This window comes from Solea senegalensis, linkage group LG2 (genome assembly GCF_019176455.1).
Source record: "Solea senegalensis isolate Sse05_10M linkage group LG2, IFAPA_SoseM_1, whole genome shotgun sequence".
Lineage (NCBI taxonomy): Eukaryota > Metazoa > Chordata > Actinopteri > Pleuronectiformes > Soleidae > Solea > Solea senegalensis.
Window position 1 is genome coordinate 15,189,846 of NC_058022.1, and position 12,583 is coordinate 15,202,428.

General features: G+C 40.9%; 1 protein-coding gene across 1 annotated transcript; it reads left to right on the forward strand.

The window, feature by feature from the left end:
* The first annotated feature begins 422 nt into the window (after nt 1-422).
* On the forward strand, nt 423-2,765 carry sox21b (SRY-box transcription factor 21b). The gene is made up of 2 exons (XM_044048263.1): nt 423-697; nt 837-2,765. The coding sequence occupies exon 2, from the start codon at nt 854-856 to the stop codon at nt 1,598-1,600; it is 747 nt and encodes a 248-aa protein (XP_043904198.1). The 5' UTR covers nt 423-697; nt 837-853; the 3' UTR covers nt 1,601-2,765.
* Nucleotides 2,766-12,583: the final 9,818 nt, after the last annotated feature.

Below are 12,583 nucleotides of genomic sequence, written 5' to 3' on the forward strand. Positions count from 1 at the left end.
ATCTGTTGTCTTGTTTTGCTCCGTCCAACCCAAAACAAGTGCAAAAATGAGACAACACATTTAAAACAGCGCTATCAGACTGCATCTAAACATCATTGCGGAGACCTGAGCTGGGACCTTTTTAGTAAGAAGTTCATCCTCTCGGGCTCAACGACGAGTTAATGACCTCATTCTAAAATTCCACAAATTGTTTATTAACACCAAATATAAATATAGATTCGTATGAATGTGCTGAGATCATGTGCAGCAGTGTGGCCGCTGCTGCGCGCTCTCCCTCCTAATGAAGATATAAAATACGAGATGTGTTTTCTTCTTCAAACTCAGGGTGGGAGTTTGAAAAGAAAATCGCTGAAGAGTCGGATGCCTTTCAGCACTGCTGCGCATGCGCCAGCGGCACTTTCACTACCTGCCACACAGCCCTGTATTTCACATGGGGCGAGCGGGAGTTATCATCCACTTGCGTAAATGCTGCTGCTGCTGTGAGGTGGTTGACAGTCTCAGGCGACACGGCTGTGTGTGTGTGTGTGTGTGTGTATGCGCGCGTGTTTTCTCCCTCCCTCCTCCTGCTTGCTGAAGGCGTAGGCTTTTACTGATGGATGCCACCACGAAGCAGAAAACATAAGTTGTATAAAGGACGCTGACACTTGTACTTTTCAGAAAGATAAATCAACGGTGGAATGAAGAATTGAACTTCTGGGTAAGTAACCAAAAACATGAGCTGTGTTTGTTTTACGCACGTGGAGTGCATTTGGATGAAGGTGTTTTTGTGATTTTGTGAAAGTTATTTGTTATGTTTTTCCTTTAATTGAATGCGTTTTCTTCTGTGTTATCTACAGAGCGCATCAGTGCCAACATGTCTAAGCCATTAGATCACGTTAAACGTCCGATGAATGCGTTCATGGTTTGGTCCAGAGCCCAGCGCAGAAAAATGGCTCAGGAGAACCCAAAAATGCACAACTCCGAGATCAGCAAGCGACTGGGAGCGGAATGGAAACTTCTCACCGAGTCCGAGAAGAGGCCGTTCATCGACGAAGCCAAACGACTGCGAGCCATGCACATGAAGGAGCACCCAGACTACAAATACAGACCGCGACGGAAGCCCAAGACTCTGATGAAAAAAGACAAGTTTTCTTTCCCCGTGCCCTACAACCTCGGGGAGCACGACGCGCTCAAAGTTAGTGGGCTCTCCGCTGGAGCTCTTTCGGACTCCCTCGCCGGGAACCCGGAGAAGGCTGCAGCGGCTGCAGCGGCCGCAGCAGCCAGAGTTTTCTTCAACCCGTCCATGTCCACGAACCCCTACTCCTTTTTCGACCTGGGATCCAAGATGACCGAGCTTTCCCCACCATCCTTTTCGTACGCGTCTCCGCTTGGTTACGCACCGGCAGGCGCCACGGCGTTCACCGGCACTGGCAGTATAGGTGGCGGGACACACACCCACACCCACTCGCACCCTTCCCCTGGAAACCCGGGCTACATGATCCCTTGTAACTGTACGGGCTGGCCATCAGCTGGACTCCAGCCGCCCTTGGCATACATCCTCCTGCCCGGCATGGGGAAACCTCAACTTGAACCGTATCCTGCGTACGCTGCGGCGTTATGATAAGGCCCCAGTTTGGACTAACGAGACAGTGACGCGTGAAAAAGAGAAAGAAACAAAAACCTTTTTTTGTTTTTTTGTTTTTTAAAAAAGCTAATCATGCAAGAGTTTTAATATGCATGCACAAACTTGTACATGTGATCAAGTGCTCGTCGTCTCAGATATCACATGTGTATGTACATTGATTAATGCCTTTATCTAAGGTCATTCTTATTTAGAGAACTCTTAATTATTATTATTATTATTATTATTGTTGTTACTGCTACTGCCCTGTCACCATCTCTTTGTGGAGGAAAAGGACGTCAACATAAAGGGATGACACACATTTCCTGTGAGAGGAAAAAGCGGGTATCTGACAGAACAGTTTGTGAAAACTAATTTCCAAAACGGCACCCTGCTCCTTTTCTTCTTTCTATCGTTTAAAAAGTTGCACCTGCTTGACTAACCTGTTGGAACCAAGGGCAGCCAACACACAATGACAATATTAATCACAGGATCACAGCATTTCCTCTCAGATAACATGTCGTAATTCACGGATCAAGGAGGATTGTGACAACATTTACCCCTCCTCTCTTCTCCTGAGTGACTGTAAATGTGTACAGATAAAAAAAAGAAGACTCTAGTTTATTTGCCGTTATAGGCTTTTAGTGTTTTGGAGATAGGGCCAGGAAATCTGCGTATTTCACTTAGAAATCCGGTGTATATTTTGAGTTTTAAAACCGTTTTATAGATGTCTGTAATATTTATTGTTTAGTGGAATCTATGGTGACCCAGACATTTCTTTTCTTTCTTTTTTCTTTTCTTTTTTTTGTTTTTTTGTTTTTTCAAAAAAAAAGGACAAGACTAGTTCTGTGATATTTGCACTTGAATTACGGATGTAATTTATTTTGAAGGTGGTATTAAATTCCAGTGCATTGCAACTTTCTTTTTCTTTCTTTTTATTTTTTTGGCTAAAAGGTAAGAAAATTCAGATGCAAATGGATTTTTATTCAACTTGATCATTTTTCTTGACTCCTCCCCTCTCCTCTTATCATGTGCAGCAGAAAAAAAGCAACACGTTTTTAACTAACTCGTATGGACTTTGTATTGTTTTGTGTTTTCTTTAACCTCCGTTATGTACTGTTGAAGCAAAAGGACTACAATAAAGCGTATTCGGATTAAACGGAAAGGGAATCGCAAGATGTTCATTCTTGGTGAGATGAACAAGATGCTTATCTCTTTTTTCACTGCTGCTGCTACTGCTGCTGCTCTGTACCAGGTGAAGTGTAAGGTTTCCTCCAAAGGCCGCTTTTGTCCTCGCTTTGAATGGCACTGCTGCGGGGAAATCTAAATCAGCCCATTGTAATCAGGAGCCAAAACCTTATTTATCACAATTTTAATCGGGAATAGGAAGGAAGATAAAACTGAGCTTTTTTTCCCAGGAAAAGGACACACACACACACAGAGTGAAAGAGGTGCTTTTAGGCAGAACAAGCTCCTCTTTTAGCCTTTGAGTCTCCACGAGTCTCCAAGAAGTGCATTTAATTTATAAAGCCTAAAAGAGGAGGAATCTTGCTCATCAACTGTCTTTACGCACTCATGTGCACAGGTTTGTGCCAGTGTGTGTGTTTGTACGCGCGCACTCCCAACTGTCTTTACGCACTCACGTGCACAGGCGCGTGCGTGTGTCAGTGTGTTTTTGTGTGTGTGTGTGTGTGTGTGTGTGTATGCACGCACTCCCTGCCACGTTACGTGTGAACCGCCTGCACCACATATCAATCCTTATTAGATCCCCGAACGTGTGTAAAATGCACGTCATTCAAGCAAAACTGCCCCTCCTAGATTACACTGGGAGATTAATTCATAAGGATCAGAGCGATTATGCAAAACTAATTTGGACAGTCCAGGGATAATTATCTCCGTCACGGTTAATTTCACCCTTTCACCACTGTGATCTCCATTGTAACACCCCGATCACTTCTCTCCACGGAACTTCCTTCTTGGCCCCGAAAGTAACGCGCAAAATGTGTGACCGTGTGTTTTACTGAAAACGATACAAATCACAAGTGTTTGTTTGTTTTTGCACATTAAAAACACGTGCATACTGGTCCATTTTTAATAAATAAATGCAAATCACATGTCAGGCTTTTGATTGGTTTAATTGCATTTACTTATTTTGTCAGCACAAAAATGTTCATCATATATATATATGTATATATGTATATGCCATAAAAAAATAAAATAAAATGGGAAATAAGAAAAAATGTAAAACATTCCTATTAATACCTTGAAACATATTTTCAAGGTATCATAAAAGGGAACATCCTGATCAAAACACGGAGAAGGTCGTGAGGTCTGTAGAAGAACTTGCATTGTGAGCTCAGTGGCCATTTCTTTCTCTTTCTTTGGCTTTTAATTATATTTTTTTTTCTTGAGGAAAAAGGGGAAGAAAGCTGAAAGAACTTTTTTTTCAACTCTGGGAGCGTTTAGACGGTCGAGGAGGTTTTGTCTGGGAACAAAACATGGGTTGGGAGGTTTTGTGAGAGTGTTGTTTGTTGAAGTGGAGCTCTGCAAAAGCGGCTGCTTTCCCTCATTGTGATGAAAGCAATCAGTGGTATTTGGAAAACTGTTAGCATTGTGCACTTCTTCTGTGTCCATTGTGGAGGATTTCTTTTCACAAGGTTTTTTTCAGCCGATCCAGCTGGCCGGAGTGAATAGCACTGCAATGTGTACACGCTTTGTCCCTGCAAGCCCTTCAAGTAGCCCACGTTGAATAGAGTGAGTTGACACTGCATGACAGTGAAACAACATAATAAAAAATACATGAGCGCATGAATAGAAGCAGGCGCATAAATAAATAAAATGGGTGGCCAAAACTGGATAAACTGAATGACAAAACGGTGAAAGGGGAACAAAAAGATATTTAACACGCTAGATTAGCATTAGAATGCAATCTACAAGCCAGAACAATTGATGAATGGGTTTACCGGCCAAGAAAGAAATGGACTAAATGCCTTTTGAATAGATAGCCTGTGTTTTTTTCCCTCTAAGATGAGAACTGAGTGGGAAAGGTGATGCAACTCTGGAAAAAAACTTTTTCTTATCTCTCTTTTTGCTCCAAAAAAAATCGCAGCAAGTGGAATAAATAAAAACAAACGGGTTGAAATCATTTTTTTTTGCCATTCCTAAAAAAAACCATTTATACACACCAACTAAATCCTCACAGAAGTCAGGTCACTGCGTTCTTCAACTTCTTTGATATGAATTTATTCATCAAACTAACTCTCATCATCAGTTTATGGCGTACATAAATATTAGTTGTGATCTGAAGTGAAAAAGAAAAGGTTGTGATGGTGCTTTGTGAGCACACTCCAAACCCCCCCTCCCCCCCAAAAAAACTGATAGTTTAGTCTGGGTTCAAATAATACTTCACTTTAATTTAAATCATGTTCACGCTAAAGTGTTATTGCAGCAGTTATCACATCATATCTTTATCTCTGCATTTGGAGATCAGAAAGGATGGCAAAATTCACTTTTATGCATAAATGACAGTTATTTCACAAAACCAGGGCGATATAGTGTGAAGTCCTGCAAAGATAATGGCAGTTTCTTAATTAAAGTAGTACAATTTACACAATTTCAAATTCAAATAAATAATTTGCACAGTGATCTTATATCCAAAGCACAATTCTGTTTTTAGAATGAAGATGAGGAAAATAAATATATGAATTTAATTTTTATTTCATTTTATAAAGAAATTAATCTATAAGAATAAATGCCTTGCTACCGTAGCTTGACAGTTGCTACAAAAGGCTTCTACACCAGAAAGCATTTAAAGCCAAGGTTGCCTCATGTTTTCATAAGCTCCCCCTGCTTGATGCCCTGATATCATTATGTCTTAGTGTTAAACCCTTTATGTGCCTGTAAGACATTTGTAGAAGTGAGATTAGGTAAATTAACATACATATGTATCACCAGTTCAACCATGTTGACCTTAGAGGGACGTACAAAGGTTTCCTCATCCCTAATTTGCCCTCGGCTGCACCGGAAGCATAGATTATCACCTGGCCTCAATGGCTTTAGATGGATCATTTTAGGTTTTTCTTTCTCTTTTTTTTTTTACATGAATTATACATCAGTGTCATCTCTTTGAGAATATTTCCCTCACTTTGTTTGCACGAGTCTGCTCCTTGCTCACCCAGTTGTCATATCGTGTGTGTGTGTGTGTGTGTGTGTGTGTGTGTGTGTGAGAGAGTGCTGTCCACCGCTGCGAGATACAGCCAGTGCTGGCCTCTCTGTGAGGAACCTCAAAGAGTCTGATCACTCACTTCTCCATCTCATTTTAGGCAAATCAAAGTGTGAAAAGTCTCTCCTGAAGCAATATCTGTATGATCAGGCTGGGTCAAGAATGTTTATGAAGGCTGTGTGCCATATTACCTGTAATCTCCCGAGTATGGGCTGCTGTATTTCTTACTTCTCTATGCTCCCGCAGGAGGGAGGGATAAAAAAGCCAAAATTATCTTGCATTGCACCTTTTCCCGCAACACCTCAACGTGGCAAATCAAAGCCTCGACACCGTGCATGTCACTGTGCCCAAGGTCACCAAGAGAAATGAGAAATCTCTGTGTACTGTACAGTCCATCCTTAAAAACACGCCACACTGCCTCTGATGTCTGACTCTCTTTTTAACTAGTCCAAGTTTCTTAAATAGTACATAATGCAGTAAGTGCAGGGGGGGGAGTCATGATGGAGTTCAGAGAGGAGGGGGACGTGTGAATCAGTTTGGGGCAGGTGAGTGTAGGTGATGGGGTGTTTAAGATAATCACCAGTTCTGCAAGGCAAGTTTATTTGTGGAGCCCTATTCATACACGGGGCAACTCAAAGTGCTTTACAAGGGCATAGAAATACATAAAGAAAATCATAGAATAAAAGTGGGCCATTAAAATTACATTAAAATCCACATTACAATTAAAATAGTCATTCAAATCAACACAACACAGAAAAAGCTGCAATAGATGATCATAATGTTTTCAGGCCTGATTTGAACGAGCTGACAGTGACAGTGTGAGCAGACCGACCTCAGGTGTTCAGGAAGTTTGTTCCACAGGTGAGAATAACTGAATGCCGCTTCACGTTGTTTGGTTCTGCATCTGCATGGAAACACACAGGAAACCTCTTTGTGATGATGGTCTTAGGGCTCTGGATGTGTCACAGGGGACCAATAAGTCTAGGATGTATTTTGGTCCAAGACCATTCCTTGCTTTATAGTTTAAGTTTGAAATCGATCCTGTGACGTAGTCCAGTTTCCTAGTATTAGTCAGGACTCGGGCAGCAGCATTCTGGACTAAGATGAGCAAAATGTGCACTAAAAAATCTCACAACACAACACATCCACTGTCACAGCAACAATATCATTCATTCAATATTTATAAAAATAACAGAGCACTGAAAGAGGAAAGATCACTGATGTGACATGTCATTTTTCTATGTACAGCAGACACTCTTAATAAAAAAAACAAAGACTTTATTCCCAATTTTAGAGACTTGCTTTTTGACAAATGTGACAAAAATCTGTTGCAATATTTATTTATCTTTTTGGTTATAGTGGGGTCTCAGAGACGTGGAGTTTTATAACAATTATACTGGCAATAAAAAAATCATTTAATCATTAATCAAAGATTTCTCTCCCCTTTTTTTGTGTGTAATAATGTTTTATTTCCCTATAAACGTCCAGTTAAATTACTTCTCACCAGACCCAAGGTCAGAAAAACAAACATTTGAAGAAAAAGGATTTTTGTTATTTCCTGTATTTTTGCCCACAAATGGCATTGAGATTTACGAGCGAGGGGAGCATGAGGACATAAAGCCAATCTCTTCAAAAACACAAGAGATGCATTTTCTTATTAGACCGCTGACATGACATCACGAGAGAAGCAGACACCCTGCCAACATTTGAGGTATATTTTAATCTTCACGTTCAAACTCTTACCTGAACACTTACGAGGAAATTGTTGAGATGTTTTAAAAACACCAGTGTGAGGGTGTGTGTTTGTATCCCAGTCTGTTTAAAACAGAGGGAAATGTGCAAAGTGAGACACGCACCCTGCTCCTGGCAGACTGTCTAACTCTAAAGCTCCCACTGCTGTCAGAGAGAACTCATTACACTGATAACTTTATATTCTTATTCAGTATTTTTTAGAAGGATTATTGTGTTAAAAAAAGGACACATTAAGACATCACAAAAGCTGGCTGGAAAATAAATAATATGAGAGCATCACAGAAGCTTACATATACGCAAAACTTGTAAGTGCCGATGTTGTGGATTGACCCGATCAAATATTTAGCAGTGTTTTTTTTTCCAAAATATCATATAGCTGCTAGGTATAGTCTCTGAAATCATTAAGTCAATAACCTGGAACATGAGGCACATGATTATTCTATGAATCCATCAATAAATTAGAATAATGCCAGCGAGGAGCCTTAAAATATGTTCTTTAAACTGACATGACATTTTTTGTTCCATTTCCAAATGACCGCTGGCAGAGATTGCTGGCTCTCATATTAATTCTCAGGTTTTCAAGGAAAAAATATATCTGTCATAAGTAGAAATAATGAAGTTGAAGAGCTGATGCCCCGGGGAGAAGTCACAAAGAATTATATCTTTCTATAACACAGGACACAGGCTAAAGATAAGTACCTGTCAGTTGGCATACTCTCTGCTACATATGCCTATCAATAAAAGAGATTATTTTCCCCAGTTATTACAACAAAGATCTGGGGGGCTTGAAGATTGCACCTTTAATGAGAAGGAATGATTTCCTCGTGCACACTCACGACCACACTTGAAGTGAGTGAGCTGTAATGCCATCAATTTTTTTTCCTCCCTCTCTTTCTCTCCCTCTCTCGATTTTACAAGAACTTATTAAAATGAAATATTGCCAGCATTAATTCGCAAGGATTATTTATTACATTTTAACAGGATTATAGGGTGCAAAGCTTGATTTGGGATTCACACCCTGCATTGTGATATCGCAGTTTAGCAGTCAAATTTCGCAGACTTGTTGTAATTAACACTGGCAAAATAGATCATTGCCAAATGATATGTTGCTCCATCACTAATCTTTGTGCACTAAATGTTGCAATCCTGACGAAAGCGCTCATTGAATGGAAACTTGAATTCTGTCTCTGTCGGTAGAACACAGCTCGCCGTCCTGCGTGCAGCATGTTTCTGTGAAAGAGACTCCAATGCAGTCTCTTAAGAGTGATTTCCTCATTTCTCTTGCTGTGTTATTAACACTTAGAACACAGAAGGTTTGGGCTGTTTTTATGTTTAAACCTACAGTATATACACAAGCTATAAGAATGTGCAACATAGAGTTTCTTATATCCTTTATTTCAGCTTATTTCAGCACAACCTGATGAAAAAAATATATTTCATTTTCACCAACTATATAAACCCCCCCAAAAAAGTACTCAAAATGTTAAAAATTGGATTGACGTCACCGTTCAAAGTTCACTTGGCTCATTTTTATGAACAAAAAGAAAAGAAAAACGGTCTATTTGGTGACTTCTGCACAATTATTGCTACTTTATATCACTACTAAAAATGTGATCTAACATGAATCATAACCTTGACTCAGACATAAGAAAAAAAAAAGCTTTTCTTAAAGCCTGAATATGTGACCTATAAACCCCGTACCAGGATGTCCATATAAGGAGTTGTGTATTATTCCCACGGCAATTTACCACGGGTGCACCTGCGGCACAGATCTGGCGCCACATGAGCACTAAGGGTGAAGTTTGAAAAGTGTCAGGTGTGATAGAGCCAACGCTCCCATGTCTGTATCGTTCACACTTTTTTCTACACCACCATATATACCATAGATGCCTCTGCAACAACACTATTAAGAAGCCAGAATACGTAAAATAATGTACGTCAATGACAGCAGAGCAATAATTCGTATGACTGCCTTATCATATTGAGCAGAAAATCCAACATTTGCAAAACACGTCTTTAATCTCAAAACATGGCCGCTTCATGAAACGTGCCATTAGTTATACTGATGAAGAGCATGACTTCATACCTTAAACGCGAAGGTCCTCAGAACAAATCTATTATGAATGGTCCTACAGATATCACATGCAGACATCCCATTCTCTTTAGCCACGCCACCACAGTGTGCCCACCAATAGCCATAATGTGTTGTTGGAAATGTTCCACGGCCTTTGTTTCCACAAATGGGGTTACACCGAAGGGAATGGCTTTTGAACATCGTAATCATTCTGGCTTTGTTTGTTTGTGTGTTGGAAGAAAGGGGATCTATAAAAAGACATGAGAGAAAGCAATCAAAAGTCTGGCCTTCACACTCAGTGTGCCGCAAACACAAATGTGACAAGGCTAGTAGCAGCTGAAGTACTTTCAAACACAGAGACATCTCCCTCTTTTGCTGTGCTCCTTCTCTCTCTCTCTCACTCGTGAGCCATTGAGAAGTTCTATCTCATTTTTTTTCCTTAATTATTCTTCACGTAAAAGACGTGTTTTTATTCAAGCTCTTCTGTTCTGCAAAGTAAAATACCGTCTAAATTGCGGTTCAAATAAGGAACGCGACACACCAACCTTCTACGAAGGGTCTGTGGCTTTACGTATCACACATCCAGCATTCCAAAATTCTGGAACTTTCTGTACGTAACTTCAAGAGTTGTTTGTATGAAAAAAATAAAGTGGGTCAAGTGGAACAGTGCCCTTTGACAGTCCTTTTCACAATGGAATGAAACCCAGGAATAGCACTGTGCTTTTTCCTCCTCAAAGAGATGGCACCCACACAAACTCATACAGGAGTCACAAATTTACTTGAGTTTCTGAAAGCGAGCCTCTGCACTTTGATATTAGTGCAGACAGGTGTAAAAATATACATCGCTAACACAGAGCAGTAATATGAGATTTATGTATGTAGGGCGCAAAAGAAATGCCAAGCCGAAGCCTGATGCTGTCAGCTTCACTTTCCTGTTGCGTCATTCACCATGCCAGTGCACACTGAAGCCAAATATGGCAGGTTTCTCGCTTGTACATGTACCATGTGCCCCACAAGCGCTTGTCAGGCAAACAGATGTTTGAGCACCATGAATTGTTGGGTACATGTATGTGAGGAATGAGTAAACAAGTTGAAATATACCCCCCCTTAATTTGATGCACAATGCGTCTTGACAGCTAATTCAATTCATGCAGATTCAACAGCCAGTGTCACATGTCAGGTCCTTTTCTGCTCAGATAAATATGTCAGTTTAGTCGCAGGTAGCTAAGATCACATTATTGCCAACGCAGCAAAGCAGGCATTTCTATTTGTCCTGTAATATTATCGCCCTGTCTGACCCTATCTAACCTTTTACCTGAACAGTCAATACACTGAGGTGATAAAAGACCACGAGTGAATGAAGTGTGTGTGTGTAATGTTGCAGCCAGCAGCGATAACAGAGGTAACATGAACACTTGGAAGCAACACTGAGACGGGGCTTTTTGTTCCTCCTAAATTGCTGGACAGCTCCAGGGCTGACATTTAAAACATAACATTACCAAACAAAAACACATTAAAAGAGAAAAGCCGAGCAGGGGGCTTTAAGCAAAACCTGAAATTCAACTTTTGGCGAAGGCAACTGACCCAAATTTCCTGCCCCTTCTTCTCCTTAACATGCTTCTGCAAGCCTCGGCCCCGGGGTGACGTATCCCTTACACTGGGATTGCCAGTGCATTTACATAGCATGGGTAATGAGAGATCAACACCAGGGAAGCGCCTTGAATATAAAGCTTCCTTGTAAAAATAATGAGCGAGCGATTGATCCATACTCACACAAGCCGGTTTGCTGAGTTAATACCAAAGGCAGATTATAGCTGGTGCCAAAAGTGCCCTGGCGTGCAATGCCTACTGCTTAGAGGGTCCCCAAACTTGTCATCACATTAGCACATGGTCAAGGAGTACATCCTACCACTCTCATAATCTGCTTTCCTGCACAATTAGCCTTCTATAATAAGGCAGCTGACTGAGAGCCGCCAGGGAGAAAAGAAGAAAAATCACTGAGTTTCACATATGGATGGATGGATCATTTACTGCCACTGAAATATACACAACGAGCTGATTCCCTCTCCAATTCATTACCTACTACTGGTCCATATATTGGGTCTGAATGTTATGACAGCATGGAGACTTGCTCTTCTTCTTTATTGTGCCAAACATCTATTGCACTTTGATGAAGCCACACAAAGGATGCCAGGGGAGGAGGAGGGTGAGGAGGGAGAGAAACACAGAGAGTAGAAGAGAGAGTGCGAGAGAGCGAGAGAGGGTGAGAGCGCTACGGACGGGGTGGATTTGTTTTAGCCTCGAAAAATCTGACAGAATCAGATGTTGGAGAGGGTAGAATGGCAGGCACTAGCAATTTTTCCAGAATAAAATAATAGATAATTTCATTTCGACAAAGGCAGGGAAACTATGGGCAAGAGAACAAAATAGCAAGAAGGGATGGAGAAGGGAAAGGGTTTGAAAAGAATAAGAAGAATTCACTGCTGCTTCTTGCAAGGGAAAAGAAAAAAAAAAAACATTGATGACACCCAGTTCCATTCTTCCGCTCTCCCCTTTCTCTGCTCCTCGCCTCGCAGCACGGCGGGCTAAGCTGGGAGCTGTAATGTCATTAAATTGCAAATGCTTTTTTTTCATTTCCGACACACACTGTTTACTTATCTGGCAAAAACATATGTTGGAAGGAATCCGTTAAATTCTGCCCATTGCCTTGGGTGAAAGTGCAATAGAAACGGGCCCACTGAGCTCCTTCTGTCGTCTCCTTTTAGCACTTTGCCTTATCTACAAGGCTGCTTAGCAGCAAACTGGCGAGTTCAATGAAAAATGAAGATACAGTGCAAGATTAGGGAAGAACAGTGAGGGGAGAAATGCTTGGAGAGAGGGTCATCCCATTGCAAATGATTTCACTCCTCTCCATCTGCATAAATGACTATTTTTA

Bases quoted from the DNA above. Each gene is read 5' to 3' on its own strand.
- sox21b (XM_044048263.1), top strand. From the start codon at position 854: ATGTCTAAGCCATTAGATCACGTTAAACGTCCGATGAATGCGTTCATG.